Genomic DNA, 23,354 nt, shown 5'->3' with positions numbered 1-23,354 from the left:
ATTTCGGGACGAAAAACCCATAGCATTTACAGTTCCCCCTGTCAAACATCTTAAAAAAAAAAAAAAATCACGACTGGTGAAAATTTTACATTTTCCAAATTTTATTTAATTCGTTATTATCTTCGATTTTGAAAGTTAGGATTTTTCTTCGTATGGAATAATATGTTTGTAATTTAGATTTTCGAATTACTTGCAATGTTAATATTGTGATAGGGTTTACGTTAACTCGGCTCTCAGTACAGGACAAGACTCGATTTTTCTTAAGGCATGAGTTGTGACTTCTGACCGTCCTATCTTTGCCTTGTGGTCTAGGCTGTTATCTTCGGTTCTTACCAGGTCTTAAAATAACATTTCTGAAAACTCCACAGAAATGAGGAGCCCTGAGCGGAAGATGTGATTTTTCTCGTGAAGTTATTAAAAATCACGTGTCTATAACAAACCCTACACCCTTCAATACTGAAAATTCCCTCTATCAAATATTGATCGATGAGGCTTGAAGAAACAAAAGTGCTTTTTGTGGGCAAAACCGCCAGCTTCGTGTATGTATGTTCCGAAATTGAATATCAATTCTGAAACAAAACTCACATAATTTGGTCTTTTATAATCACGCTCGCCTGGTAATTACGATAGTAAAATATGACGAACCATGCAATTGATGAACGCACTAATACCCATTATTTATTTAGTATTTACCTATTCAATACAAAAATCATTGTCCTTTCCTTGAAAAAAAAGCAAGGCTTATAATGTCATCAGCGCGACAGACAATGTTTTGATTTCAAAGTTAAGCAACATTGGTAACAGGATGGGTGACCGTCTGGACACCTTATTTGCTGCAAGCCATTTCAGCCCAATTAGCTTTAACAATGAACCTTTCGGCCCTAAAAACAGGTTCATCGTATCACAATGCTGCAATGGTATGAGAATATCTAACCATTTTACTCCAAATTTTCGGAGCCTGGCCTACAGTAAAGGAGAAAAATCGCCCCCCTTAAAGACGGCCCTGTATCGAAGTTTACCAATCTAACCAAAGATCTGGCTCAATTTTGGTTTATCTTTATCTGTTTGAAAACCTGGTTCGTCCAACATTGAGACCCGAGCTTTTAAATCGCTTCCATTATCTAACCATTTTACTCCAAATTTTCGGAGCCTGGCCTACAGTAAAGGAGAAAAATCGCCCCCCTTAAAGACGGCCCTGTATCGAAGTTGACCAAATCTAACCAAAGCTCTGGCTCAATTTTGGTTTATCTGTTTGAAAACCTGGTTCGTCCAACATTGAGACCCGAGCTTTTAAATCGCTTCCATTTAGTGGGCCCTGGATGTACAAGGTTACTGTAGCATAGGACATCATATGAGACTGCACAGCAACTCACAAGTCTCACTTTCAGAAATCTACCATCCTTGACTCTTCAGCAATTCCTTGATGTCCCTATGCAAAGTTATACCATCACTTTTTCAAGATAATTTATTATGTTGTTGTTTCTTCAGAGGGAGGAAACAGAATGAAGAAAAATTGGACTTTAAAGTAACAGGGGAAAAAATATCTCATATTAAAAAATATTAAACTTGCCTGTAGAATGGTTTCAAAGTTAAAGGTCAGCCCATTCCAAAGTGTGAATTCTCCACTGGATGCTCCTGTTACCAAACGTCTGCCTTCTGGTGTCCATGTCATGCTGAAAATGGGGCACCTCATCTTGTTGGTGGCTGCCTTCACAAAGCGAGTGGTCACAGCATTGGTAGCATTGTCTTCAAAACTTGGAGGTGGTAACATATGAGGATAATACATTACATCAGGCTGCAAGGCTCTACGATCTCGGTAATCTCTCTGCCAAACTCTAGCCTGAAAATAATGACAAATATTGTTATTAAGTTAGTTCTCTCTATCTGCTATAGGTAGTTAGAGTGCCTTTAGCACATTTTCTAATTATTTCTATGTGAGTTAAACAATAAGTATCTACAGCATAATTCTCACTAAATAATGACAAATATTGTTATTAAGTTAGTTCTCTCTATCTGCTATAGGTAGTTAGAGTGCCTTTAGCACATTTTCTAATTATTTCTGTGTGAGTTAAACAATAAGTATCTACAGCATAATTCTCACCTTCTGGAATAACTATTAGTAAAAATCTAAACCAATCCTCCTCTTCCATACCTCTAAAGCATTTATCACAGCTGCATTGTAATCAACAGTTTTCCTCATGGATGATTTACGCAATTTTTTTCCATCAAAATCTGGATCCATAATTTGGTTTGGATTCTTGTGGAATGGACGGAATGGTGTGTGAAAATTCTTATTGAAGTTAGGTCTGTGGTGAAATTGTTGTCCATGATAACCGCGAGGATGGTGATGGTGATGATGTCCTCCACCAGACATTGATGGTGGAGGCATACTGAAGTTGGATCCAGGATTTATTGTAATCATCCTGAGCACTGTAATCTGCAAACACAAATGAATAATATTACAAACAGGAAATTTAAAAATAACTTCAAATCCAACTCATTACCCAATGCTCACTGATTAAAACAGTACTGGGGTGAAGTCACCACAGTGGTAAAGAAGGTGTTATTTCCAGATTACTTACAAGACTTGATTTGTATAAACTGTACAGGTTTCACTGAACCATGTCAAACAAGACTTCAGTCAGCAACATTTTCCTCCATAGAAGTCTACAAAAGTGATGCAGTGGTAGGAAGGACAATCCATATCCATGCAGACCCAAGTTTCTTCCTTTTCATTTCTGATGACAGTTGAGAAGAGCTTCTTCCTTTGAACAATGAAGGAGAAGAATTTTATTTCACAAATGAATATCAAGACAAGTATAAAACGATGATAACAACTCACGAACTCAAAATTCTCAAAAATTTCTAAAGCATTTATCACAGCTGCATTGTAATCAACAGTTTTCCTCATGGATGATTTACGCAATTTTTTTCCATCAAAATCTGGATCCAGAATTTGGTTTGGATTCTTGTGGAAAGGACGGAATGGTGTGTGAAAATTCTTATTGAAGTTAGGTCTGTGGTGAAATTGTTGTCCATGATAACCGCGAGGATGGTGATGGTGATGATGTCCTCCACCAGACATTGATGGTGGAGGCATACTGAAGTTGGATCCGGGATTTATTGTAATCATCCTGAGCACTGAAATCTGCAAACACAAATGAATAATATTACACACAGGAAATTTAAAAATAACTTCAAATCCAACTCATTATACCCAATGCTCACTGATTAAAACAGTACTGGGGTGAAGTCACCACAGTGTTAAAGAAGGTGTTATTTCCAGATTACTTACAAGACTTGGTTTGTATAAAATGTACAGGTTTCACTGAACCATGTCAAACAGGACTTCAGTCAGCAACATTTTCCTCCATAGAAGTCTACAAAAGTGATGCAGTGGTAGGAAGGGCAATCCATATCCATGCAGACCCAAGTTTCTTCCTTTTCATTTCTGATGACAGTTGAGATCCAACGAGCTTCTTCTTTTGAACAATGAAGGAGAAGAGAACCATGTCAAACAAGACTTCAGTCAGCAACATTTTCCTCCATAGAAGTCTACAAAAGTGATGCAGTGGTAGGAAGGACAATCCATAATATCCATGCAGACCCAAGTTTCTTCCTTTTCATTTCTAATGACAGTTGAGATCCAACGAGCTTCTTCTTTTGAACAATGAAGGAGAAGGATTTCACAAATGAATATCAAGACAAGTGTAAAACGATGGTAAGAACTCACGAACTCAAAAATAGTCACAAAAAGTCGGAAAATTTGCCAGGATGAGAAGAAAAACAAGAAATTTTCCTTTTCGCGTGTTCAACGATAAAATTTTAGGACGCCATTTTGATTGTTTACGATTTCTTCAAATCCGTATCCTTGCAACCGGCAACGTTGCATTTTCAGTATGACGTCACAACAAGGGATTTTTTTTATAGAGGGATTTTATTTCTAGGGGAAATTTTTCTTTGTCGATGTAAACGCAAATCAGATTACTTCAAAAGTTCCCAAGATTTCAGAATTTTCGCGTGTTCAACGATAAAATTTTAGGACGCCATTTTGATTGTTTACGATTTCTTCAAATCCGTATCCTTGCAACCGGCAACGTTTCATTTTCAGTATGACGTCACAACAAGGGATTTTTTTATAGAGGGATTTTATTTCTAGGGGAAATTTTTTCTTTGTCGATGTAAACGCAAATCAGATTACTTCAAAAGTTCCCAAGATTTCAGAGATTTCGAGTTGTAGTCTCAAAGAGACAACCTTACTTTCATTCTCCAAACGGTAACTTTTTAATAAAATGTCGATTGAAAAGTGATTTCAGAATTCAACTATTTCAGTGTTTGGAAAATATGAGATTATTTGTGTCTACACAATTTTGTTGGCAACATTCATTTTTCCTACCAAGTCATATGTTGTAGAGTCGGTACACATTGAAAGCGACGAAATAATAAATCGAAGTATTAAGTAAAATCGACAAGTTTTCAAATCTCGTCTTTTGTACATTTTTTCGCCTTGTGAATGTTTGTAAACAATTTTATTTATTTATTTTCTTAGCTTAAAGCACAAACGATATTTTGTCTTGGTTTTTTCTTCAACATAAAACCGGGAGTTGGTTTTCTAATGTTCACGTGTGTTGAGAGAGATTCTATCGTAGGTTAGAAAATGTCTTGTTGATATCTGTCAGGATTGAATAGGTAATACCTAGACATACTGTTAGACTGGAATAATGACCGGGAGTTGGTTTTCTAATGTTCACGTGTGTTGAGAGAGATTCTATCGTAGGTTAGAAAATGTCTTGTTGATATCTGTCAGGATTGGATAGGTAACACCTAGACATACTGTTAGACTGGAATAATATGTAGAGCCTTCTAGTTCCAGCTTATAGAATAGAATAAAAGATGGAGCAACAAAAGGGCACTGAAGTCAACATTCTTTGACTTCAGAAATGGAGTGATCAGGATTTGTCTAAAATGGGTACGACTAAAATCACCAGATGTAATCGATCCTTCACACGTTCTCCAGTCAGGAGTCAACTAGGTATTGTCTATTTTACTTTTTCATTGTATCTAAATGTACCCAGAATACAGCATCTTAACATGTAGAAATCTCTTAGATACGTGTGTAGACATTATTACTGTTGTTTAGCTTATTTTCTTTGTATAGACATTTATTATTTTATGTTTGTGCCAATTTATTATTTTTTTCTTATAATTTTCGACGTCCTCGTTTCTCAAATCGCAGGTGTTTTCAATTGGTAACAACAATAAGTAGGTGAGAAGAGGAACCACCAAGCCTGATCGGCCATAGTCCCATTTTGCTAATTTAAATTTATAAGATGGATCACTGAAGTTTAGCAACGTTGCTTATGGTTGGTATCCGGATGGGTGACCATCTGGGCAATCGCTTGCTCTTCTGGTATCATTTTATCATTACAACAATTTGAGAAACTCACCCAAGTAAGCGCAACTGATCTATTGGACATATAACAAGTGTTCTAAAAATAGACTTTGTGCCTACTTACACTCTACGTTCGGTATTTATTTTTCCATTATTTCCCATGTGTTTTTCTCACAGGTGGGTGTTCAGAAGACCGGTGATCGGCGTCTCTCCAACTCCCCCGCTATGCAGGGCGGTGGTGCCAACTCGCCCAAGAAGATGATCGACCCTACCAAGGTGGGAGCCACAACGCCGGGGGGTGAAGGCGTCCTGGCTAGCTTCTTCAATTCTCTCCTCCTCAAAAAGACTGCACAATCCCCGCTTAGTAAATCCAATGGTGAGTTATTTATTTATTTTATAAGTTTCCAGTTACCTGTTGTTTTTTCAGAACAATTCTCTCATCAAATAAATAGTTATCAAATGGCATTCCATCCGTAAAAGCCGGAGCTTGTGCCACGGATGGGGAAGTTGACCACAGTTAATAGTTGTAGCCTATTGTTCTTAGACCTAGTCGAGGAGCACCATATAGCAGCACACATTACCAGATTGCACCATTATTCGAGTAGCACCTTTTCTTCTTCTTCGCCTTTTTCAAGGTTTAGACGGGGTCTACGTTTTTCTTCAGCCCTCAGTAGGGTGATCGCTTTTAGGCTGACATTTGGTTTTGGCTACAAAATTTTACGAGTGGATGCCCTTCGCACTCAACCTTTGCTAATTCTTTAGCAAGGGAAATTTCAGGCTGGTCTGTTCCCTGTTCAAAGTCCTCCAGCCAGACTATGCTGGTCTACTCCCTGTTTAATGTCCCCCAGCCAGACTATGCTGGTCTACGCCCTGTTTAAAGTCCCCCAGTCAGACTATGCTGGTCTACGCCCTGTTCCTCCAGCCAGACTATGCTGGTCTACTCCCTGTTTAATGTCCCCCAGCCAGACTATGCTGGTCTACGCCCTGTCTAAAGTCCCCCAGCCAGACTATGCTGGTCTACGCCCTGTTTAAGTCCCCCAGCCAGACTATGCTGGTCTACGCCCTGTTTAAAGTCCCCCAGTCAGACTATGCTGGTCTACGCCTTTCGGTCTACGCCTAAGGCATTCGAGTAGCACCTATTCAATGGAACTTTTCATTTATTTCTCTCCACAGATCCCGGATTCTCTCCAAACAGTTCGCTTCTTACCTCCACGCCGAATCCAGACAAGGTAGCCATGCGGTGCGACGCGGCAGCCGAGCTAGACCGACTGACCAAGAAGAAGAGCATGATGTCTTCGCCTATCCAGTCGCTTCTGGACGAACCTCATATTAAGACCGAGTCTGACAGTGCCCTGTATGAGGAGACCGAGACCGCCCCTGCTAATCATGTAGATACTAATCATAGTGAGAACCACGCCGAGAATCATACGTCGGAAACGTCATAAAGCCTGATTTACTGATGTTGGGTACGATACGCGATGTTTTACTACTAATCATAGTGAGAACCACGCCGAGAATCATACGTCGGAAACGTCATAAAGCCTGATTTACTGATGTTGGGTACGATACGCGATGATAGTAATAATCAAGCAGAGTAGAGTCGTATTTTATTATGCCCCTCTGCGCGAAGAGGCAGCACAGAGGCCATTATTTACTCTTTGGCGTAATGGCGCCACCACACTTGCTACCACGGGCCAGTTTTTTTCAATGGTTTTCTGGATGGATGAAAATGAGAGAGTCTGTCTCTCATGTTAAGGGAGATGTTTTAATACAATAATCTGTGGAACACCATGGAACATGCTTTCGCAGTCAGGGTGTTGAAGTTGAACGTGTGTAGACATTATTACTGTTGTTTAGCTTATTTTCTTTGTATAGACATTTATTATTTTATGTTTGTGCCAATTTATTATTTTTTTTCTTATAATTTTCGACGTCCTCGTTTCTCAAATCGCAGGTGTTTTCAATTGGTAAGTAGGTGAGAAGAGGAACCACCAAGCCTGATCGGCCATAGTCCCATTTTGCTAATTTACGAGTAAATTCACAAGATGGATCACTGAAGTTTAGCAACGTTGCTTATGGTTGGTATCCGGATGGGTGACCATCTCGGCAATCGCTTGCTCTTCTGGTGTAATTTCATCATTACAACAATTTGAGAATCAAAAACAAAGGCATTGATAACCTACTATTATGATTTTTTTTTTTTTAACTTGATTTTTCCAGTCTTGCTTTGACCTAATGATATGCCGGGAATCGAACCGTAGTCCCCTCCGTTATGTTATGAAATCTAATGTCTTAGCTATTGCACTAATAGGACGATTAGAGTAGCATAAGAAAGCTCATTCATACTGCTCGAATGAGAAAGGTTGTCTTCATCCAAGTAGTAAGCTTTACAATTTTTGTAGTCAAATTCTCAAACAAAAAAATAAAAAAAGGGTAAATTTCCATGTCTCTATTGGGATTCGACCCACGAACTCCCACCTACCAGGTGGGCACCTTAACTAATCTACCGAGGGTGAGAGAAAGCATGTAGGAAAATTTTCATTCAGAAAAACATGGAAGAACAGAGCAAGCGTGATTTTGTTTCAGGTCTTAAAATAACATTTCTGAAAACTCCACAGAAATGAGGAGCCCTGAGCGGAAGATGTGATTTTTCTCGTGAAGTTATTAAAAAGCACGTGTCTATAACAAACCCTACACCCTTCAATACTGAAAATTCCCTCCATCAAATATTGATCGATGAGGATTGAAGAAACAAAAGTGCTTTTTGTGGGCAAAACCGCCAGCTTCGTGTATGTATGTTCCGAAATTGAATATCAATTCTGAAACAAAACTCACATAATTTGGACTTTTATACGTAATCAGGCTCGCCTGGTAATTACGATAGTAAAATATGACGAACCATCCAATTGATGAACGCACTAATACCCATTATTTATTTAGTATTTACCAATTCAATACAAAAATAAAAATCATTGTCCTTTCCTTGAAAAAAAAGCAAGGCTCATGTTGATTTCAGAAGATTTCCATCTTCAAATCTCTCTTCTTTCATGTGAACTTTTTCTTCTGTCTGAAAGTTTATCTGATAAGGAGATAGAAGATTGATATTGCCGTTTAATTCTGATGATATGAACATGTCATCTAACACACTCAATGGGCTATCGGATGAGTCCACCCAGAAAGATAACATTGATGAAGATGAAAACCTATGGTAAGTACTAACTTTCTACCCAACATTCACTCCCACTCTCCAACTTTACAAAAATTATTTTCTGTTCTATTCTTTCTATCTTTATAAAACTGGTCTCTCAAAAGCACTGCCTTAATCACTCATCAGTCCACTATACTTTCCACACATACCCAAAATTTGAACTTACGTGAGAAGCTCTAACTTTAGATGACTCAGAACCTGGGTGACCTACCTTAAAATTACACACCTATTCTTTCATGAATATGTTAAGCTGATTAACATAACAGTAACATGAAATAATATGAGTTGAAAAAATTTGGGAGCCACAAAGTAAATAGGAAATCTCTTTGTTAATTAGGTAAGAAGGGATTCTTTGTCAAGACTTCTTTTTAATAATGATACCAAGTAGAGCCGTATTTTTATTTTCTCTTATGACAACTATACCAATACACCTTATTTACACTGTCAGCTATTACATTGAAATGCTATTGGAGTAAGAGTGAATGCTTGGCCTGGCTCAGTACCATGCACTTAGTTCTGAAACATGATAGTGTTGGACATTTTCTCACAAGATGTTTTACTAATCAAGCAGAGTAGAGTCGTATTTTATTATGCCCCTCTGCGCGAAGAGGCAGCACAGAGGCCATTATTTACTCTTTGGCGTAATGGCGCCACCACACTTGCTACCACGGGCCAGTTTTTTTCAATGGTTTCCTGAAAGAACGATGAAAATTTCCAAGAATGAGAGAGTCTGTCTCTCATGTTAAGGGAGATGTTTTAATACAATAATCTGTGGAACACCATGGAATATGCTTTCGCAGTCAGGGTGTTGAAGTTGAAAAGTTTTTCGACAAACCCTTCGGGAATTGAACCATCCCCACTAATCCCACTTTTGAGATTGCCTGGCCCGTGTGATATCCACTACGGAGGTATTACGGTTTTTCGACAAACCCTTCGGGAATTGAACCATCCCCACTAATCCCACTTTTGAGATTGCCTGGCCCGTGTGATATCCACTACGGAGGTAAAGCACAAGTATTCACCTCCCCGCATTATCTTTTGGTGACCGTTTTGCCTCCAATTTCCACCTTGGAGATTTTCTTGACACAAGAATGAAGCAGCGCATCGACTAACATAAACGTGATGTAGGTGCCGCTGATGTTGCACATGATTTTGGTCCACAAGTGTCCAAGCGATCTGGGAAAACAACAACAGGGGAGATAGTGTTGATAATAGGTGTATTGTCCTTTCGCGAACCTTTGATAGAGAACTGCCAAGGTCTTATCGTCCCGAATGCGAAGAGAGAAGGAAGACAGGATAGGAGAAAGCCAGCCGTTCCAAGAACGAACCTTATCCGTTTAGGATAAAATCCGCTACGGGCGGGAGTTGAAAAGTCTTGTTTTGGGTTAGGGCGATTCTGATACTCTAATGCCTCATTTATATACACTCAGCTCTGTATCCGTATCGTATCCAATATTGGGTAGGTGTGAATCGACTTTCATTTGGGTCCTGAAGAACCAATGCGGTGAGTACGGGCGGGAATGGAACCCGCGGCCTAGCGCTTACAAGGCAAACGCGCTACCCTCCAAGCTAACAAGGCTGGCCTTTCAGGATACTGATTTACTGAACACTGGATAATTGACCACGGCTCTACAGAAAATGGAGCAGTGGTGGTTAGACTGGTTAGTTCCCCGAGAGCAAAATACACCTAAAATATGGGTGACCTTAGCTCTCAAAACTCTCGCTTACAGACGTATTTATAAAGAAAAGTTCAGCCGTACAGGTAACGAGCTATAAGTTGGCCTCTGAACTCGGAATGGGCAATGAACCAGTTTTAAAAAAGGCGGCATGATATTTTCAATGTGACTGGTGTGCTCGAACTCTTAACCCTGTTTGTTATATGTAAGCCATGAGCCGCCGCATTATCTTCTACATTTATGCGTCGGAGGGGAAATCCAGGGGTCAACTAATAGCTCGTTACCTGTACATACGTACGTATTTGCCAAGTCAATTTTAGCTCAAACTTGAGGGGGAAAAATGTCATACTTACTTGGACTTCTCCGTGATCTTAACCATGAGCGGTGACAGCTCATAGCTGAAGAATATCCCTGGCATACCCCCATCCCCTCCACCACTGAACGCACCGACCGTCTTCGAGTGTTTGGTGACCGAGAACTGATTGGAAAACAGTTTGGACCCGTCTAGCCGTTCGTAGATGGTGGGAATGATTTTGATGTAGTAGTTGAACATGGAGGCACCTGGAAAACGACGAAATATTTTGGTTAAGCAGGACTGTCGTGTTCCTGAAAGAAAATTCATTTATTTAACATTGAAATTAGTTTCAGTAAAATAGGTACCTACTATAACCTACCTACAGACCTACATGAAAAATTTACCTACTACCCGAAGTTCTAAATAAATGGATTCCCGAAATAATATACTTAAAAACCTACAAACAGTAGGTAAGTAATGCTGGACATCATATTTCAATAGAATCAATATGTATTAGGTAATTAGGTACCCAATGGACTAGTTACCTACTAGGTAGAAGATTCCTGCCTACTTATTTCCGCACTTCTTCTTTCAACTTTATTAGTAGCACCTTTCATGTTCCTATAGCTTGGTTAATTAATATGCTTATGACACGAGAAGGTGGAATATTTAATTTTTCAGATGCGAGTGAATATAATTAGCCTCGGATTCCATATTCTGACAACGTATGCAGTAGGTACTCGTAATGAGTAATCTCAACATATCCATGCGATATTTCATGGAGCATGGAGACGGATTTCCCGACGGGAGAAAAAAAAAATCCCACTAAAAATTCCCTCAAATAAAAATGTTCATTCCATTTCACTGCGACCGCATTTCTGAACGGGAATGACGTCATAGAGAAAAATGTAAACATTTCAGATTTTCAAATTTTTGAGGTTATGAAGAAAAGGAAAAATCGAAATTCGAATACCGAAATAGCGATTGGGAAATACACCAGCTTATCTAACTTATCTTTTGAAAGTTCATCAGTAAAATAGGACAAATACGTACACATGCGGAAGTTCTGATTATTGTTTGAAAAACTGGAATCTCAAGAGTACCTACAGTTCAACTTGGACAGTTTCATTTAAGGTAAGAAATCTCACCATCTATGTTATAGCTAGTAAGTATGTATATGACAATCACTTTTTACATACTTAGGTAAAGTACAAGATTGCACCTTTTAAATACTTTAAATGGCTGATTAAATTATGAGAGGTCTCCAGAAATTGCTTGTTGCACAAGTACACAGCAAGTACTGCAACTTGGAACTTGGTAAGTACTATAATTAAAAACAGAACTATTGAGGGAGAGGAGGATGTAAGGAGAGAGTAATATTATTAATTCTTGTGTCATTATCAGTTTATTTAAACTGAGTTAACTCAAAGTATTATTACATACTTCCAAGACACCAAATAAAAATGTTGTTTTCAAATGCTCGGAGTTGACTATTAGGTCATTTTCCCTCGTGCATCCCAATACTTTGCTACCAAGTTGTCGTTGTTTGAAAGGCCAGGACATATTAATAAATGTTCTGCGTTCATAATTGCTTGCAGATTACATAGTGGGCAGATGGGGGTGTCTTTACAACCTATCCGGTGTAAATAAAATTATGATTAATGAATTAATGTTTCCAGATTCCTTGAAAACAAATATGCCGGTTCCAGTAGGGGCATATGCTGGACAACCAAGTTGTTTTGACCGAATGAAAGTTGGTTTCATGATAGGATTCAGTGTTGGGATGGCAACTGGAGGACTATTTGGTGGATTCAATGCACTGAGGTAAAAAGATCTCTTCACAAGCAATAAATAATTCTTGAATTACAAAAACTTGAAACATGAGAGGTTTGGATCAACCTATACAATACCTCAAGCCAATAATAATTATTATGGTAGGCATTTGAAGGAAAGACAGTCAAAGAATTAAAGTTGGTACATATTAATTATAATGGAATTTTTTCCCCCTGTAGGTATGGACTGAGAGGACAACCTATACAATACCTCAAGCCAATAATAATTATTATGGTAGGCATTTGAAGGAAAGACAGTCAAAGAATTAAAGTTGGTACATATTGATTATGATGGAATTTTTTCCCCCCGTAGGTATGGACTGAGAGGGAACCTATACAATACCTCAAGCCAATAATAATTATTATGGTAGGCATTTGAAGGAAAGACAGTCAAAGAATTAAAGTTGGTACATATTACTTATGATGGAATTTTTTCCCCCTGTAGGTATGGACTGAGAGGAGCAGAACTGTTGAAGAATGTTGGCAAAGTCATGGTGCAAGGAGGGGGATCATTTGGCACCTTCATGGCAATAGGTGCTGGGATAAGATGTTGATATGGCACTAGTGAGCAAGAAGGAATACTGTTAACATGATTATTCTAAGCAAAACTGTCCTTGTTCCATTTCAACATGTAAAGGCTTTAAATTTTAGTAATCCCAATTCTGCCTCATTTTGACTAAGTATTGTTGTATATCTTAGTTTTAGTTGTAATAGGGAAAAATCAAAAGTTGGTTTTGGTGACCTCTGGAAATTTGATACAGATATTGAGATATTCAAGTGTCAAAAGAAAAAAATCTTGATGACTGTGAGGCAAAAAGCATTTCCAACATGGGCAACAGGCTTGTAGTAGTTGGCTCTAAAGAACCTAGGTATGATTTTAGAGAGAAAATGTGCATCACAAGTGCAAATACCTACTTGGTGTTGTATGTAATTCATGTGATATATGTACAATGTACATATGCAATACCTTTACACATAATTATATTTATATGAACACATGTTAGATTGTAATGCATGTTGTTGTAGCGGCTTTAGCTTTCGCCGAATGGCGATAGCAGAATAAAGAAAAGATGTCTTTTTGTATCTGCTATACACCGGAGTGATGGTCTCTAGCTCTAGCCATGTTAAATTAGCTCAGTTCCAAGCCTTAATTTTAAAGTTTTTTTTTTATCCTAATTAGCAGCTTTTATCAGTGTATTAAAGCCCGTTCCCATCAGCGGGTTTCATCCGATTTTTTTTTTCTTCCGAATGTCCTTGTTTTAAATGACACGTGTTGCCACTACAGACGACACGATTTTTTTTTTCCCAAACGACACAAAATGTCCTTTGTAGGCAATGTAATTTAAATGAGTGCTCCCACTTATGCAATATGCACGACACGATTTCTTTTCCAAACGACAAGTGGGAACGGCCTTTACAAGGTCCCGGGATTTTTTACTTTCCTTATCCTCTATACCTATAATAAGGAAAGCTTATTTATACTGCTCGCATAGGACTGAAAAGTCCCTTTACTCCAGCAGTGGGCTACTACTATTATTGTGGTCAAATTCTCAAATTAATAAGGAAATTAATGTAATGTATTTGATTTTTGTTTACTGTTTTAAATAAATTTTATCTCAATCACGTCATGCATTAATTTTCAATTCTTTTTTTTTTAACGAACCCTCTAAATACATAGATTAGTAACGTTAAAAGAAGTTAGAACTGATCCCCCCCAGTCTCATGTTGGTCTTTTTTTAGACGTTTTTCATTCATCTGCTCTACCGCAGAAGCCCAAATTGTTTTTTAACATGAGGCTGTAGATCCGAGGGTAACAAAAACATTACTAGCCAGAGATACATATAGTTATGTATGAAAAAACAAAACATTAATTTTATACAAGTTGGTTTTACTCCTTTAGTATAGTTTTATTATTATATTAAACTTAATATTTACATAGCGCATTTTTAAAATAATAATAACGATTTTCTTTTCCTTCTTCGATTAGAAATAAAAAAGGAGATATAAATTGCCTAGTTAAATTGTTATCGATATTGTAATACTAAACCGTAGGAATACCTTGTCATACACAAAAAGCCAGGCTGAGGCTTAGGTGTAGGGGCTGTACAGCCCTAAAGGATGGGTTGAGCTTCTACGAATCTGTAGGAAAAAGAGGGGAAGCGAGCTTCAGAAGAAGAGAAATTCCGAAAGGAAAATATGACTAAGTAAGCTTCTCTGAATACAGGTCTAACCAAGTAGAGGATAAATCTCATCGCGGTATTATTGAATAAGCAAAAGGAGAATCACACTGTTAAACGTACTTCAGTGTTGAGGGTTATTATGTTCAGGCGGTCTCTTCCTGATCCCTTGTGTGCCGCGTTCATTTTAATTTAGGACTATTGCACTATGTTGAGGAACGTTGGTGACTTTAACATCCGTCCTGCCGTAAAAAATGCGATTGAAGACAAGAGTTAGCCTGGCTGCTAAATCAGGTCCTGTCTGTGCCCAGGAGGATAATATTTACGAACGAAAAATACGAATCAATTATAATAAATTTATTTTCGACTTTGGTCAATTTTGGACTTTTCTTTCTAGAAAAGGTTTAGTGAATTGAAAAGACAAGAGTTAGCCTGGCTGCTAAATCAGGTCCTGTCTGTGCCCAGGAGGATAATATTTACGAACGAAAAATACGAATCAATTATATGTAGTAAACTTATTTTCGACTTTGGTCAATTTTGGACTTTTCTTTCTAGAAAAGGGTTAGTGAATTGAATTTTTTTAGGGCTGTTTAATACCTCAACAGTTATCATTGGTTTTCTTTAATTTCTTTCTATTGAAGAAAGGGGAATAAAGAGAACAAATGGACTGCTAATTTTTCAAGAGCTCAAGGTTAATTATACCTACTTTTTGCGCAGCTTGGTAATATTTAGGGTCGGATTATGAAGTATCACTGTACTATCAAGTTAGTTACTTTGAAAACTTCTGTCATATTAAGTTTGCCTTCAAAATGAGTCCTATTTCAAGATTTGGCCCCTACGTTCTCGAACCTTTTATCACGCAGTATTGTTTTCCTTTTTTAAAATTTGGGCCCTCCTTTTCCAACCTTTTTTTACGCGTGTTTTTTTTTTTTTTTTTTTTTTTTTTCTTTTTTTTTAAATAGTCCATATTATGATGTTTTTGTACTTAGATTCAATGATGGTAGTGTGATTGGCAATATACTCCTGATAAGTATGTGTTTTTTACCTTCTTAGTATTATGACGTGTGTCGGGAACCTTTACAAGTTAATAAGGAAATATTGGGGTGCATTCAATTTTCTCTCTTCTATTTCTTTAAGGATGGTGTTTTTCAACTTTTTACTGCGTCCTCTACCTATACATATTAATTTCGCTTAATTCGCTTCTTTAGAAAGTCAACATGTGTACTATTTTTGAAAGCAGTGCCTTATTTTTGTTTTGCATCGGAGTATATTGTCAATCACACTTCTTCTATGATCTTCTAGACATATTCTACTAATACAGTAATACGTATGTTTATCTAAACCAAATTCGCGCTAATTTTCTACTGATGTATTTATTTTATTTTAAAAATGTGTTAGGGAAAATATCATAATTATTCTCAAGAGTTGTAGTCTCAAAGAGACAACCTTACTTTCATTCTCCAAACGGTAACTTTTTAATAAAATGTCGATTGAAAAGTGATTTCAGAATTTTTTTTTCATTAATTAATACTTACTAAACATATTTATTTTCCTTTCCACAGGTGATAATAGTTCAGGAAAAACAACTTTGATAGCCAAATTACAAGGAATTGACAGTCCTGAAAAAGGCCTGGCTTTAGAATATGCCTACATTAATGTCAGTGATGAATACAGAGAGGGTAAGTCATCTTGTTCACTTATTCTTCTTCTTTTTTACTCTTTTCCTTTTAGGTGCTTTAACTATGTGTTAAAACATGTCATTCACACTTTCTCTTCTTCAGATCACACTCGGCTAGGGGTATGGATATTGGATGGGGAACCTGCTCACTCAAATCTTCTCCGGTTTGCACTCAATCAAGAAACGCTTCCTCACACTATGGTCATGCTTGTGGTTTCCATGACAACACCATGGAACATTATCGATGAACTGCATAACTGGGCCTCGGTCCTGCAAGATCACATTGACAGTCTGAACATAGGAGCACATGACTATCAAGTAAGTGAAGTATGAAAATGCAGTACCTAATCATTTATGTCTACCTTGAGAGAATGGAAATGAGGGGGGAAAAGGGTAAGGTAGACCGAAGAAAAGGTGGAAAGATTGTGTGAATCTATTTATTTATAGGTCTTATTTATAAATATAAATAATAAATAAGACCTGATTGAGAAAAGAAAGTAAAAATTATCAGCACATGAGGTGCACAATAGGGCTGCCTGGAAGAGACTGATAAGAAACACTGACCCTATTTAAGTTGTAGTTAAGTGGTGATAATCAAAAATAGATGTAATTATTTATTTGCACTCTAAGCAACAAGGCCAAGTGTGCAAAAATAGATGTAAAACAGAGAAAATACTCATTCTTATTTTATTTTCTCAGGAGTTGACCCAGCGTTCTATCAAGCGATGGTATGAGTATGTGGACCAAGGTGATGATTTAGATGGTGACAATAGTTTACCCAACAGGCGAATATCTCGAAACTACGAAGAAGAACAAGGTCTGCCCCTAGGTAAGTTGGTAACATGGAAGTTTTTGACAGAAAGATAATTAGGATTGTTGACTGATTGAAAAAAAACAGCCAATTATTATAGGCCGGACTTGATTGAACTCCTGAGTTTTTATTTATTCTATTCTCGTGATGATTTAGATGGTGACAATAGTTTACCCAACAGGCGAATATCTCGAAACTACGAAGAAGAACAAGGTCTGCCCCTAGGTAAGTTTGTAACATAGAAGTTTTTGACAGAAAGATAGTTAGGATTGTTGACTGATTAAAAAAAGCAGCCAATTATTATAGGCCGGGCGTTGCTGCAAACTCTTGACGTTCGCGCGCCTCCGGGCACACTTGATTGAACTCTTGAGTTTTTATTTATTCTATTCTTCCGTTTCTGTTATTCCAGGCGAAGGTATTCTAGAAAGGAATCTCGGTGTAGACATAGTCGTGGTGGTGACCAAAACGGACTACATGAGCACTCTCGAGAAAGATTTCTACTACAAGGAAGAACATTTCGATTTCGTGCAGCAATACATACGCAAGTTCTGTTTGAAGTTCGGTGCGGGGCTGTTCTATACGTCGGCCAAGGAAGATAAGAACTGTGACCTCCTGTATAAATATCTGGCACATCGTCTGTATGGGTTCCCGTTCCGAACGTCCGCTCTTATTGTCGAGAAAGACGCTGTGCTCATTCCCTCAGGTGAGTTTGGAGTTTGCTGTTCGAGAAAAGGATTTTCTTGCTCCTGTGAAGTTGACATATGGCGCGAACGTCCTTAGTGTTAAAGCGCCTAAAAGGAAAAAAAAGGGGGAAATAGATGAAAGCCAGCCGATACGAGAATAAATCCTATCTGTTTAGCGCTCTTATTGTCGAGAAAGACGCTGTGCTCATTCCCTCAGGTGAGTTTGGAGTTTGCTGTTCGAGAAAAGGATTTTCTTGCTCCTGTAAAGTTGACATATGGCGCGAACGTCCTTAGTGTTAAAGCGCCTAAAAGGAAAAAAAAGGGGGGAAATAGATGAAAGCCAGCCGATACGAGAATAGGTCCTATCTGTTTATGATAAAGTTCACCCCGAGCGGAAATTGAACTCGCGACCTAGCGCTTCCCCTAACTTCTCTTCTAGGTCCAGTAGTACATACTGGATTCTGGTGGTCGAGTGGTCACATGCCTTCTGGAGGTCAAGGGTCTAGGTTTTCCTTGCCCTTGGGATCAATTTCATTTGAAGAAACCATTTACACATAGGCCGAGCGGAAATTGAACTCGCGACCTAGCGCTTCCCCTAACTTCTCTTCTAGGTCCAGTAGTACATACTGGATTCTGGTGGTCGAGTGATCACATGCCTTCAGGTCAAGGGTCTAGGTTTTCCTTGCCCTTGGGATCAATTTCATTTGAAGAATCCATTTACACATAGGAATTTCATGAGAAAAAAATCTTCTCTCGCATTACTTATCCTTGGTTTTCCTCTTCCAGGCTGGGACAACATGAAGAAAATCGGCATCCTGTACGAAAACATGCAAAGCATTAAGCCGGACGACTACTACACTGACGTTATTACCAAACCTATCGTACGGAAACCGATCAGTCGCGAGCAAGACACTCTGGTCGAGGATGAACAAAGCTTCCTGGCGCGACAGTTGGCTCTTCTACAGCAGAACCCAGCAGCCAACCCGACGACGCGACAAGACAATAGTTTGCCCCAAATACGAACCCCGGTGAGTCAAACGAGTTGGGTGGAAAAGCTGTCACTATAAAGAACCCCTTGAGGTTCTCAACGGGTTTTCATTTTTAAAAGAGGTTTTTAAGAGAAGAGAGGGAACTGTAACAACGGAAATCTTATTGTTCCGAAATCAAAAAGGTAAAGAGGACAAGATAGTGTTACAAAACGCGTCTAGAGGCCATTCACGCCCACGTACACGTAACAATAGGATAAAGTATCCCATACCTTGTTTGGGATACAGTATACAGTTCTCTCCGAGCGGGAATCGAACCCGGGACCTAGGCCTAACAAGGCAGGTGCGCTACCCTCAAAGTCTAAACTTTGAACTTTAAATATGTACATACAACTGTCTGATCTCTAAATATGTACTTGAATTTTGTATGAACCATGGACAATGGAGGAGTTGCAAATGGGTAAAAATTATGAAAAAATTGTCGATTCCTACGGCAGGTGCGCTACCCTCAAAGTCTAAACTTTGAACTTTAAATATGTACATACAACTGTCTGATCTCTAAATATGTACTTGAATTTTGAACCATGGACAATTGGACATATAACAAGTGTTCTAAAAATAGACTTTGTGCCTACTTACACTCTACGTTCGGTATTTATTTTTCCATTATTTCCCATGTGTTTTTCTCACAGGTGGGTGTTCAGAAGACCGGTGATCGGCGTCTCTCCAACTCCCCCGCTATGCAGGGCGGTGGTGCCAACTCGCCCAAGAAGATGATCGACCCTACCAAGGTGGGAGCCACAACGCCGGGGGGTGAAGGCGTCCTGGCTAGCTTCTTCAATTCTCTCCTCCTCAAAAAGACTGCACAATCCCCGCTTAGTAAATCCAATGGTGAGTTATTTATTTATTTTATAAGTTTCCAGTTACCTGTTGTTTTTTCAGAACAATTCTCTCATCAAATAAATAGTTATCAAATGGCATTCCATCCGTAAAAGCCGGAGCTTGTGCCACGGATGGGGAAGTTGACCACAGTTAATAGTTGTAGCCTATTGTTCTTATACCTAGTCAAGTAGCACCATATAGCAGCACACATTACCATATTGCACCATTATTCGAGTAGCACCTTTTCTTCTTCTTCGCCTTTTTCGAGGTTTAGACGGGGTCTGCGTTTTTCTTCAGCCTTCAGTAGGGTGATCGCTTTTAGGCTGACATTTGGTTTTGGCTACAAAATTTTACGAGTGGATGCCCTTCCCACTCAACCTTTGCTAATTCTTTAGCAAGGGAAATTTCAGTCTGGTCTGTTCCCTGTTTAAAGTCCCCCAGCCAGACTATGCTGGTCTACTCCCTGTTTAATGTCCCCCAGCCAGACTATGCTGATCTACGCCCTGTCTAAAGTCCCCCAGCCAGACTATGCTGGTCTACTCGGAAAGTAAAAAATCCCGGGACCTTGTAAAGGCCGTTCCCACTTGTCGTTTGGAAAAAAAAAAAAAAATCGTGTCGTGCGTAAGTGGGAGCACTCATTTAAATTACATTGCCTACAAAGGACATTTTGTGTCGTTTGGGGAAAAAAAATCGTGTCGTCTGTAGTGGCAACACGTGTCATTTAAAACAAGGACATTCGGAAGAAAAAAAAAAAATCGGATGAAACCCGCGACAGATGGGAACGGGCTTTAACACACTGATAAAAAGCTGCTAATTGGGATAAAAAAAAAAAAAATTAAAATTAAGGCTTGGAACATTTTTATCACGTTTAAATATAGACATAAGAATTGTCAATTCTTAAAGCTCACAGCTCTTTTTTAGAAGTGCCTCTCTAATGGCATACATATTTCATGTCTATGTGTATTCGAACCTCACTTCCTCAGATAACAAATTCTTCCACTCACTAAGCTACTAGGACTGGACAAAAGACATACATACATAAATAAAAATACAAAATTATGATCTAATGAGAATAACAATGGGAAAACTAAGTTTGCTAGGCCATAAACATAGACTGAAATTGAAGGTAATGTAGGTCGGGTAAAGACTACCTTTCAATTTTTTTCGACAAACCCTTCGGGAATTGAACCATCCCCACTAATCCCACTTTTGAGATTGCCTGGCCCGTGTGATATCCACTACGGAGGTAAAGCACAAGTATTCACCTCCCCGCATTATCTTTTGGTGACCGTTTTGCCTCCAATTTCCACCTTGGAGATTTTCTTGACACAAGAATGAAGCAGCGCATCGACTAACATAAACGTGATGTAGGTGCCGCTGATGTTGCACATGATTTTGGTCCACAAGTGTCCAAGCGATCTGGGAAAACAACAACAGGGGAGATAGTGTTGATAATAGGTGTATTGTCCTTTCGCGAACCTTTGATAGAGAACTGCCAAGGTCTTATCGTCCCGAATGCGAAGAGAGAAGGAAGACAGGATAGGAGAAAGCCAGCCGTTCCAAGAACGAACCTTATCCGTTTAGGATAAAATCCGCTACGGGCGGGAATGGAACCCGCGGCCTAGCGCTTACAAGGCAAACGCGCTACCCTCCAAGCTAACAAGGCTGGCCTTTCAGGATACTGATTTACTGAACACTGGATAATTGACCACGGCTCTACAGAAAATGGAGCAGTGGTGGTTAGACTGGTTAGTTCCCCGAGAGCAAAATACACCTAAAATATGGGTGACCTTAGCTCTCAAAACTCTCGCTTACAGACGTATTTATAAAGAAAAGTTCAGCCGTACAGGTAACGAGCTATAAGTTGGCCTCTGAACTCGGAATGGGCAATGAACCAGTTTTAAAAAAGGCGGCATGATATTTTCAATGTGACTGGTGTGCTCGAACTCTTAACCCTGTTTGTTATATGTAAGCCATGAGCCGCCGCATTATCTTCTACATTTATGCGTCGGAGGGGAAATCCAGGGGTCAACTAATAGCTCGTTACCTGTACATACGTACGTATTTGCCAAGTCAATTTTAGCTCAAACTTGAGGGGGAAAAATGTCATACTTACTTGGACTTCTCCGTGATCTTAACCATGAGCGGTGACAGCTCATAGCTGAAGAATATCCCTGGCATACCCCCATCCCCTCCACCACTGAACGCACCGACCGTCTTCGAGTGTTTGGTGACCGAGAACTGATTGGAAAACAGTTTGGATCCGTCTCTGGCATACCCCCATCCCCTCCACCACTGAACGCACCGACCGTCTTCGAGTGTTTGGTGACCGAGAACTGATTGGAAAACAGTTTGGACCCGTCTAGCCGTTCGTAGATGGTGGGAATGATTTTGATGTAGTAGTTGAACATGGAGGCACCTGGAAAACGACGAAATATTTTGGTTAAGCAGGACTGTCGTGTTCCTGAAAGAAAATTCATTTATTTAACATTGAAATTAGTTTCAGTAAAATAGGTACCTACTATAACCTACCTACAGACGGATCCGTCAAGCCGTTCGTAGATGGTGGGAATGATTTTGATGTAGTAGTTGAACATGGAGGCACCTGGAAAACGACGAAAGATTTTGGTTAAGCAGGACTGTCGTGATCCTGAAAGAAAATTCATTTATTTAACATTGAAATTAGTTTCAGTAAAATAGGTACCTACTAACCTACCTACAGAGCTACATGAAAAATTTACCTACTACCCGAAGTTCTAAATAAATGGATTCCCGAAATAATATACTTAAAAACCTACAAACAGTAGGTAAGTAATGCTGGACATCATATTTCAATGTATTAGGTACCTAATGGACTAGTTACCTACTCTAGGTAGAAGATTCCTGCCTACTTATTTCCGCACTTCTTCTTTCAACTTTATTAGTAGCACCTTTCATGTTCCTATAGCTTGGTTAATTAATATGCTTATGACACGAGAAGGTGGAATATTTAATTTTTCAGATGCGAGTGAATATAATTAGCCTCGGATTCCATATTCTGACAACGTATGCAGTAGGTACTCGTAATGAGTAATCTCAACATATCCATGCGATATTTCATGGAGCATGGAGACGGATTTCCCGACGGGAGAAAAAAAAAATCCCACTAAAAATTCCCTCAAATAAAAATGTTCATTCCATTTCACTGCGACCGCATTTCTGAACGGGAATGACGTCATAGAGAAAAATGTAAACATTTCAGATTTTCAAATTTTTGAGGTTATGAAGAAAAGGAAAAAAAATCGAAATTCGAATACCGAAATAGCGATTGGGAAATATACCAGCTTATCTTTTGAAAGTTCATCAGTAAAATAGGACAAATACGTACACATGCGGAAGTTCTGATTATTGTTTGAAAAACTGGAATCTCAAGAGTACCTACAGTTCAACTTGGACAGTTTCATTTAAGGTAAGAAATCTCACCATCTATGTTATAGCTAGTAAGTATGTATATGACAATCACTTTTTACATACTTGGGTAAAGTACAAGATTGCACCTTTTAAATACTTTAAATGGCTGATTAAATTATGAGAGGTCTCCAGAAATTGCTTGTTTCCGCATTTCTGAACGGGAATGACGTCATAGAGAAAAATGTAAACATTTCAGATTTTCAAATTTTTGAGGTTATGAAGAAAAGGAAAAATCGAAATTCGAATACCGAAATAGCGATTGGGAAATACACCAGCTTATCTAA

The 23,354-nt window shown here is 38.7% G+C and overlaps 6 protein-coding genes and 4 long non-coding RNA genes across 11 annotated transcripts in view; 5 read left to right on the top strand and 5 right to left on the bottom strand.

Annotated features, from left to right (window-relative positions):
- The window catches only part of LOC103509383 (pre-mRNA 3' end processing protein WDR33), an 18,672-nt gene extending 15,813 nt beyond the window's left edge, over positions 1-2,859 (bottom strand). For both annotated transcript variants that reach the window (XM_026823741.1, XM_026823740.1), the window contains exons 1-3: positions 2,583-2,859; positions 2,153-2,437; positions 1,571-1,840 (exon numbers count right to left, since the gene is read on the bottom strand). In XM_026823741.1, coding sequence (XP_026679542.1) covers positions 1,571-1,840; positions 2,153-2,422 — 540 coding nt within the window. In that variant the 5' untranslated portion in view covers positions 2,423-2,437; positions 2,583-2,859. The remainder of the gene's footprint in view (positions 1-1,570; positions 1,841-2,152; positions 2,438-2,582) is intronic.
- Positions 2,860-2,882: 23 nt separating this feature from the next.
- On the bottom strand, positions 2,883-3,503 carry LOC113467523. Its single transcript, XR_003391578.1, has 2 exons — positions 3,296-3,503; positions 2,883-3,148 (listed from the first exon to the last, which is right to left on the bottom strand). It is a non-coding gene; the product is annotated as an uncharacterized LOC113467523 (long non-coding RNA).
- Positions 3,504-3,670: 167 nt separating this feature from the next.
- LOC103509372 (cytoplasmic dynein 1 light intermediate chain 1-like) lies at positions 3,671-7,110 on the top strand. Its single transcript, XM_008473982.3, has 4 exons — positions 3,671-3,721; positions 5,570-5,768; positions 6,566-6,881; positions 6,977-7,110. The coding sequence occupies exons 1-3, from the start codon at positions 3,671-3,673 to the stop codon at positions 6,835-6,837; spliced, it is 522 nt and encodes a 173-aa protein (XP_008472204.2). The 3' UTR covers positions 6,838-6,881; positions 6,977-7,110.
- Positions 7,111-9,422: 2,312 nt separating this feature from the next.
- LOC113467522 lies at positions 9,423-9,749 on the top strand. The gene is made up of 2 exons (XR_003391577.1): positions 9,423-9,508; positions 9,604-9,749. It is a non-coding gene; the product is annotated as an uncharacterized LOC113467522 (long non-coding RNA).
- On the bottom strand, positions 9,575-10,837 carry LOC103509373 (endoplasmic reticulum-Golgi intermediate compartment protein 3-like). Its single transcript, XM_026823739.1, has 2 exons — positions 10,630-10,837; positions 9,575-9,776 (listed from the first exon to the last, which is right to left on the bottom strand). Exons 1-2 carry the CDS (start codon positions 10,827-10,829, stop codon positions 9,632-9,634), a joined length of 345 nt encoding a protein of 114 aa, XP_026679540.1. The 5' UTR covers positions 10,830-10,837; the 3' UTR covers positions 9,575-9,631.
- Positions 10,838-11,513: 676 nt separating this feature from the next.
- LOC103509371 (reactive oxygen species modulator 1) lies at positions 11,514-13,472 on the top strand. Its single transcript, XM_008473981.3, has 3 exons — positions 11,514-11,705; positions 12,251-12,395; positions 12,849-13,472. Exons 2-3 carry the CDS (start codon positions 12,268-12,270, stop codon positions 12,955-12,957), a joined length of 237 nt encoding a protein of 78 aa, XP_008472203.1. The 5' UTR covers positions 11,514-11,705; positions 12,251-12,267; the 3' UTR covers positions 12,958-13,472.
- On the bottom strand, positions 12,284-12,731 carry LOC113467521. The gene is made up of 2 exons (XR_003391576.1): positions 12,615-12,731; positions 12,284-12,481 (listed from the first exon to the last, which is right to left on the bottom strand). It is a non-coding gene; the product is annotated as an uncharacterized LOC113467521 (long non-coding RNA).
- A 976-nt stretch (positions 13,473-14,448) lies between the features above and the next one.
- LOC113467520 lies at positions 14,449-15,444 on the top strand. Its single transcript, XR_003391575.1, has 2 exons — positions 14,449-14,982; positions 15,141-15,444. It is a non-coding gene; the product is annotated as an uncharacterized LOC113467520 (long non-coding RNA).
- Positions 15,445-16,122: 678 nt separating this feature from the next.
- LOC103509382 (cytoplasmic dynein 1 light intermediate chain 1) lies at positions 16,123-19,730 on the top strand. The gene is made up of 7 exons (XM_026823735.1): positions 16,123-16,259; positions 16,362-16,576; positions 16,958-17,087; positions 17,479-17,772; positions 18,539-18,780; positions 19,431-19,629; positions 19,681-19,730. Exons 2-7 carry the CDS (start codon positions 16,457-16,459, stop codon positions 19,728-19,730), a joined length of 1,035 nt encoding a protein of 344 aa, XP_026679536.1. The 5' UTR covers positions 16,123-16,259; positions 16,362-16,456.
- Positions 19,731-20,465: 735 nt separating this feature from the next.
- The window catches only part of LOC103509381 (endoplasmic reticulum-Golgi intermediate compartment protein 3-like), a 7,694-nt gene continuing 4,805 nt past the window's right edge, over positions 20,466-23,354 (bottom strand). Inside the window, exons 5-7 of the mRNA XM_026823737.1 lie at positions 22,171-22,225; positions 21,737-21,889; positions 20,466-21,039 (exon numbers count right to left, since the gene is read on the bottom strand). Coding sequence (XP_026679538.1) covers positions 20,895-21,039; positions 21,737-21,889; positions 22,171-22,225 — 353 coding nt within the window. The 3' untranslated portion in view covers positions 20,466-20,894. The remainder of the gene's footprint in view (positions 21,040-21,736; positions 21,890-22,170; positions 22,226-23,354) is intronic.

Source organism: Diaphorina citri, unplaced genomic scaffold (genome assembly GCF_000475195.1).
Source record: "Diaphorina citri unplaced genomic scaffold, Diaci psyllid genome assembly version 1.1 scaffold493, whole genome shotgun sequence".
NCBI classification, from domain to species: Eukaryota; Metazoa; Arthropoda; class Insecta; order Hemiptera; family Psyllidae; genus Diaphorina; species Diaphorina citri.
The sequence above is the reverse complement of the archived record's forward strand: the minus strand, read 5'-3'. Positions and strand labels throughout refer to the sequence as shown.

Coding starts and splice junctions, on each gene's coding strand:
- LOC103509371 (XM_008473981.3), top strand. CDS start 12,268: ATGCCGGTTCCAGTAGGGGCATATGCTGGACAACCAAGTTGTTTTGAC. Junction 12,396..12,848: donor GGTGGATTCAATGCACTGAG/GTAAAAAGATCT, acceptor TTCCCCCTGTAG/GTATGGACTGAGAGGAGCAG.
- LOC103509372 (XM_008473982.3), top strand. CDS start 3,671: ATGAAGGAGAAGGATTTCACAAATGAATATCAAGACAAGTGTAAAACG. Junction 3,722..5,569: donor AAGACAAGTGTAAAACGATG/GTAAGAACTCAC, acceptor TTTTTCTCACAG/GTGGGTGTTCAGAAGACCGG. Junction 5,769..6,565: donor CCCGCTTAGTAAATCCAATG/GTGAGTTATTTA, acceptor TTCTCTCCACAG/ATCCCGGATTCTCTCCAAAC.
- LOC103509373 (XM_026823739.1), bottom strand. CDS start 10,829: ATGTTCAACTACTACATCAAAATCATTCCCACCATCTACGAACGGCTA. Junction 9,777..10,629: donor AAGATCACGGAGAAGTCCAA/GTAAGTATGACA, acceptor TTGTTTTCCCAG/ATCGCTTGGACACTTGTGGA.
- LOC103509382 (XM_026823735.1), top strand. CDS start 16,457: ATGGTCATGCTTGTGGTTTCCATGACAACACCATGGAACATTATCGAT. Junction 17,088..17,478: donor AGAACAAGGTCTGCCCCTAG/GTAAGTTGGTAA, acceptor CTGTTATTCCAG/GCGAAGGTATTCTAGAAAGG. Junction 19,630..19,680: donor CCCGCTTAGTAAATCCAATG/GTGAGTTATTTA, acceptor TTGTTTTTTCAG/AACAATTCTCTCATCAAATA.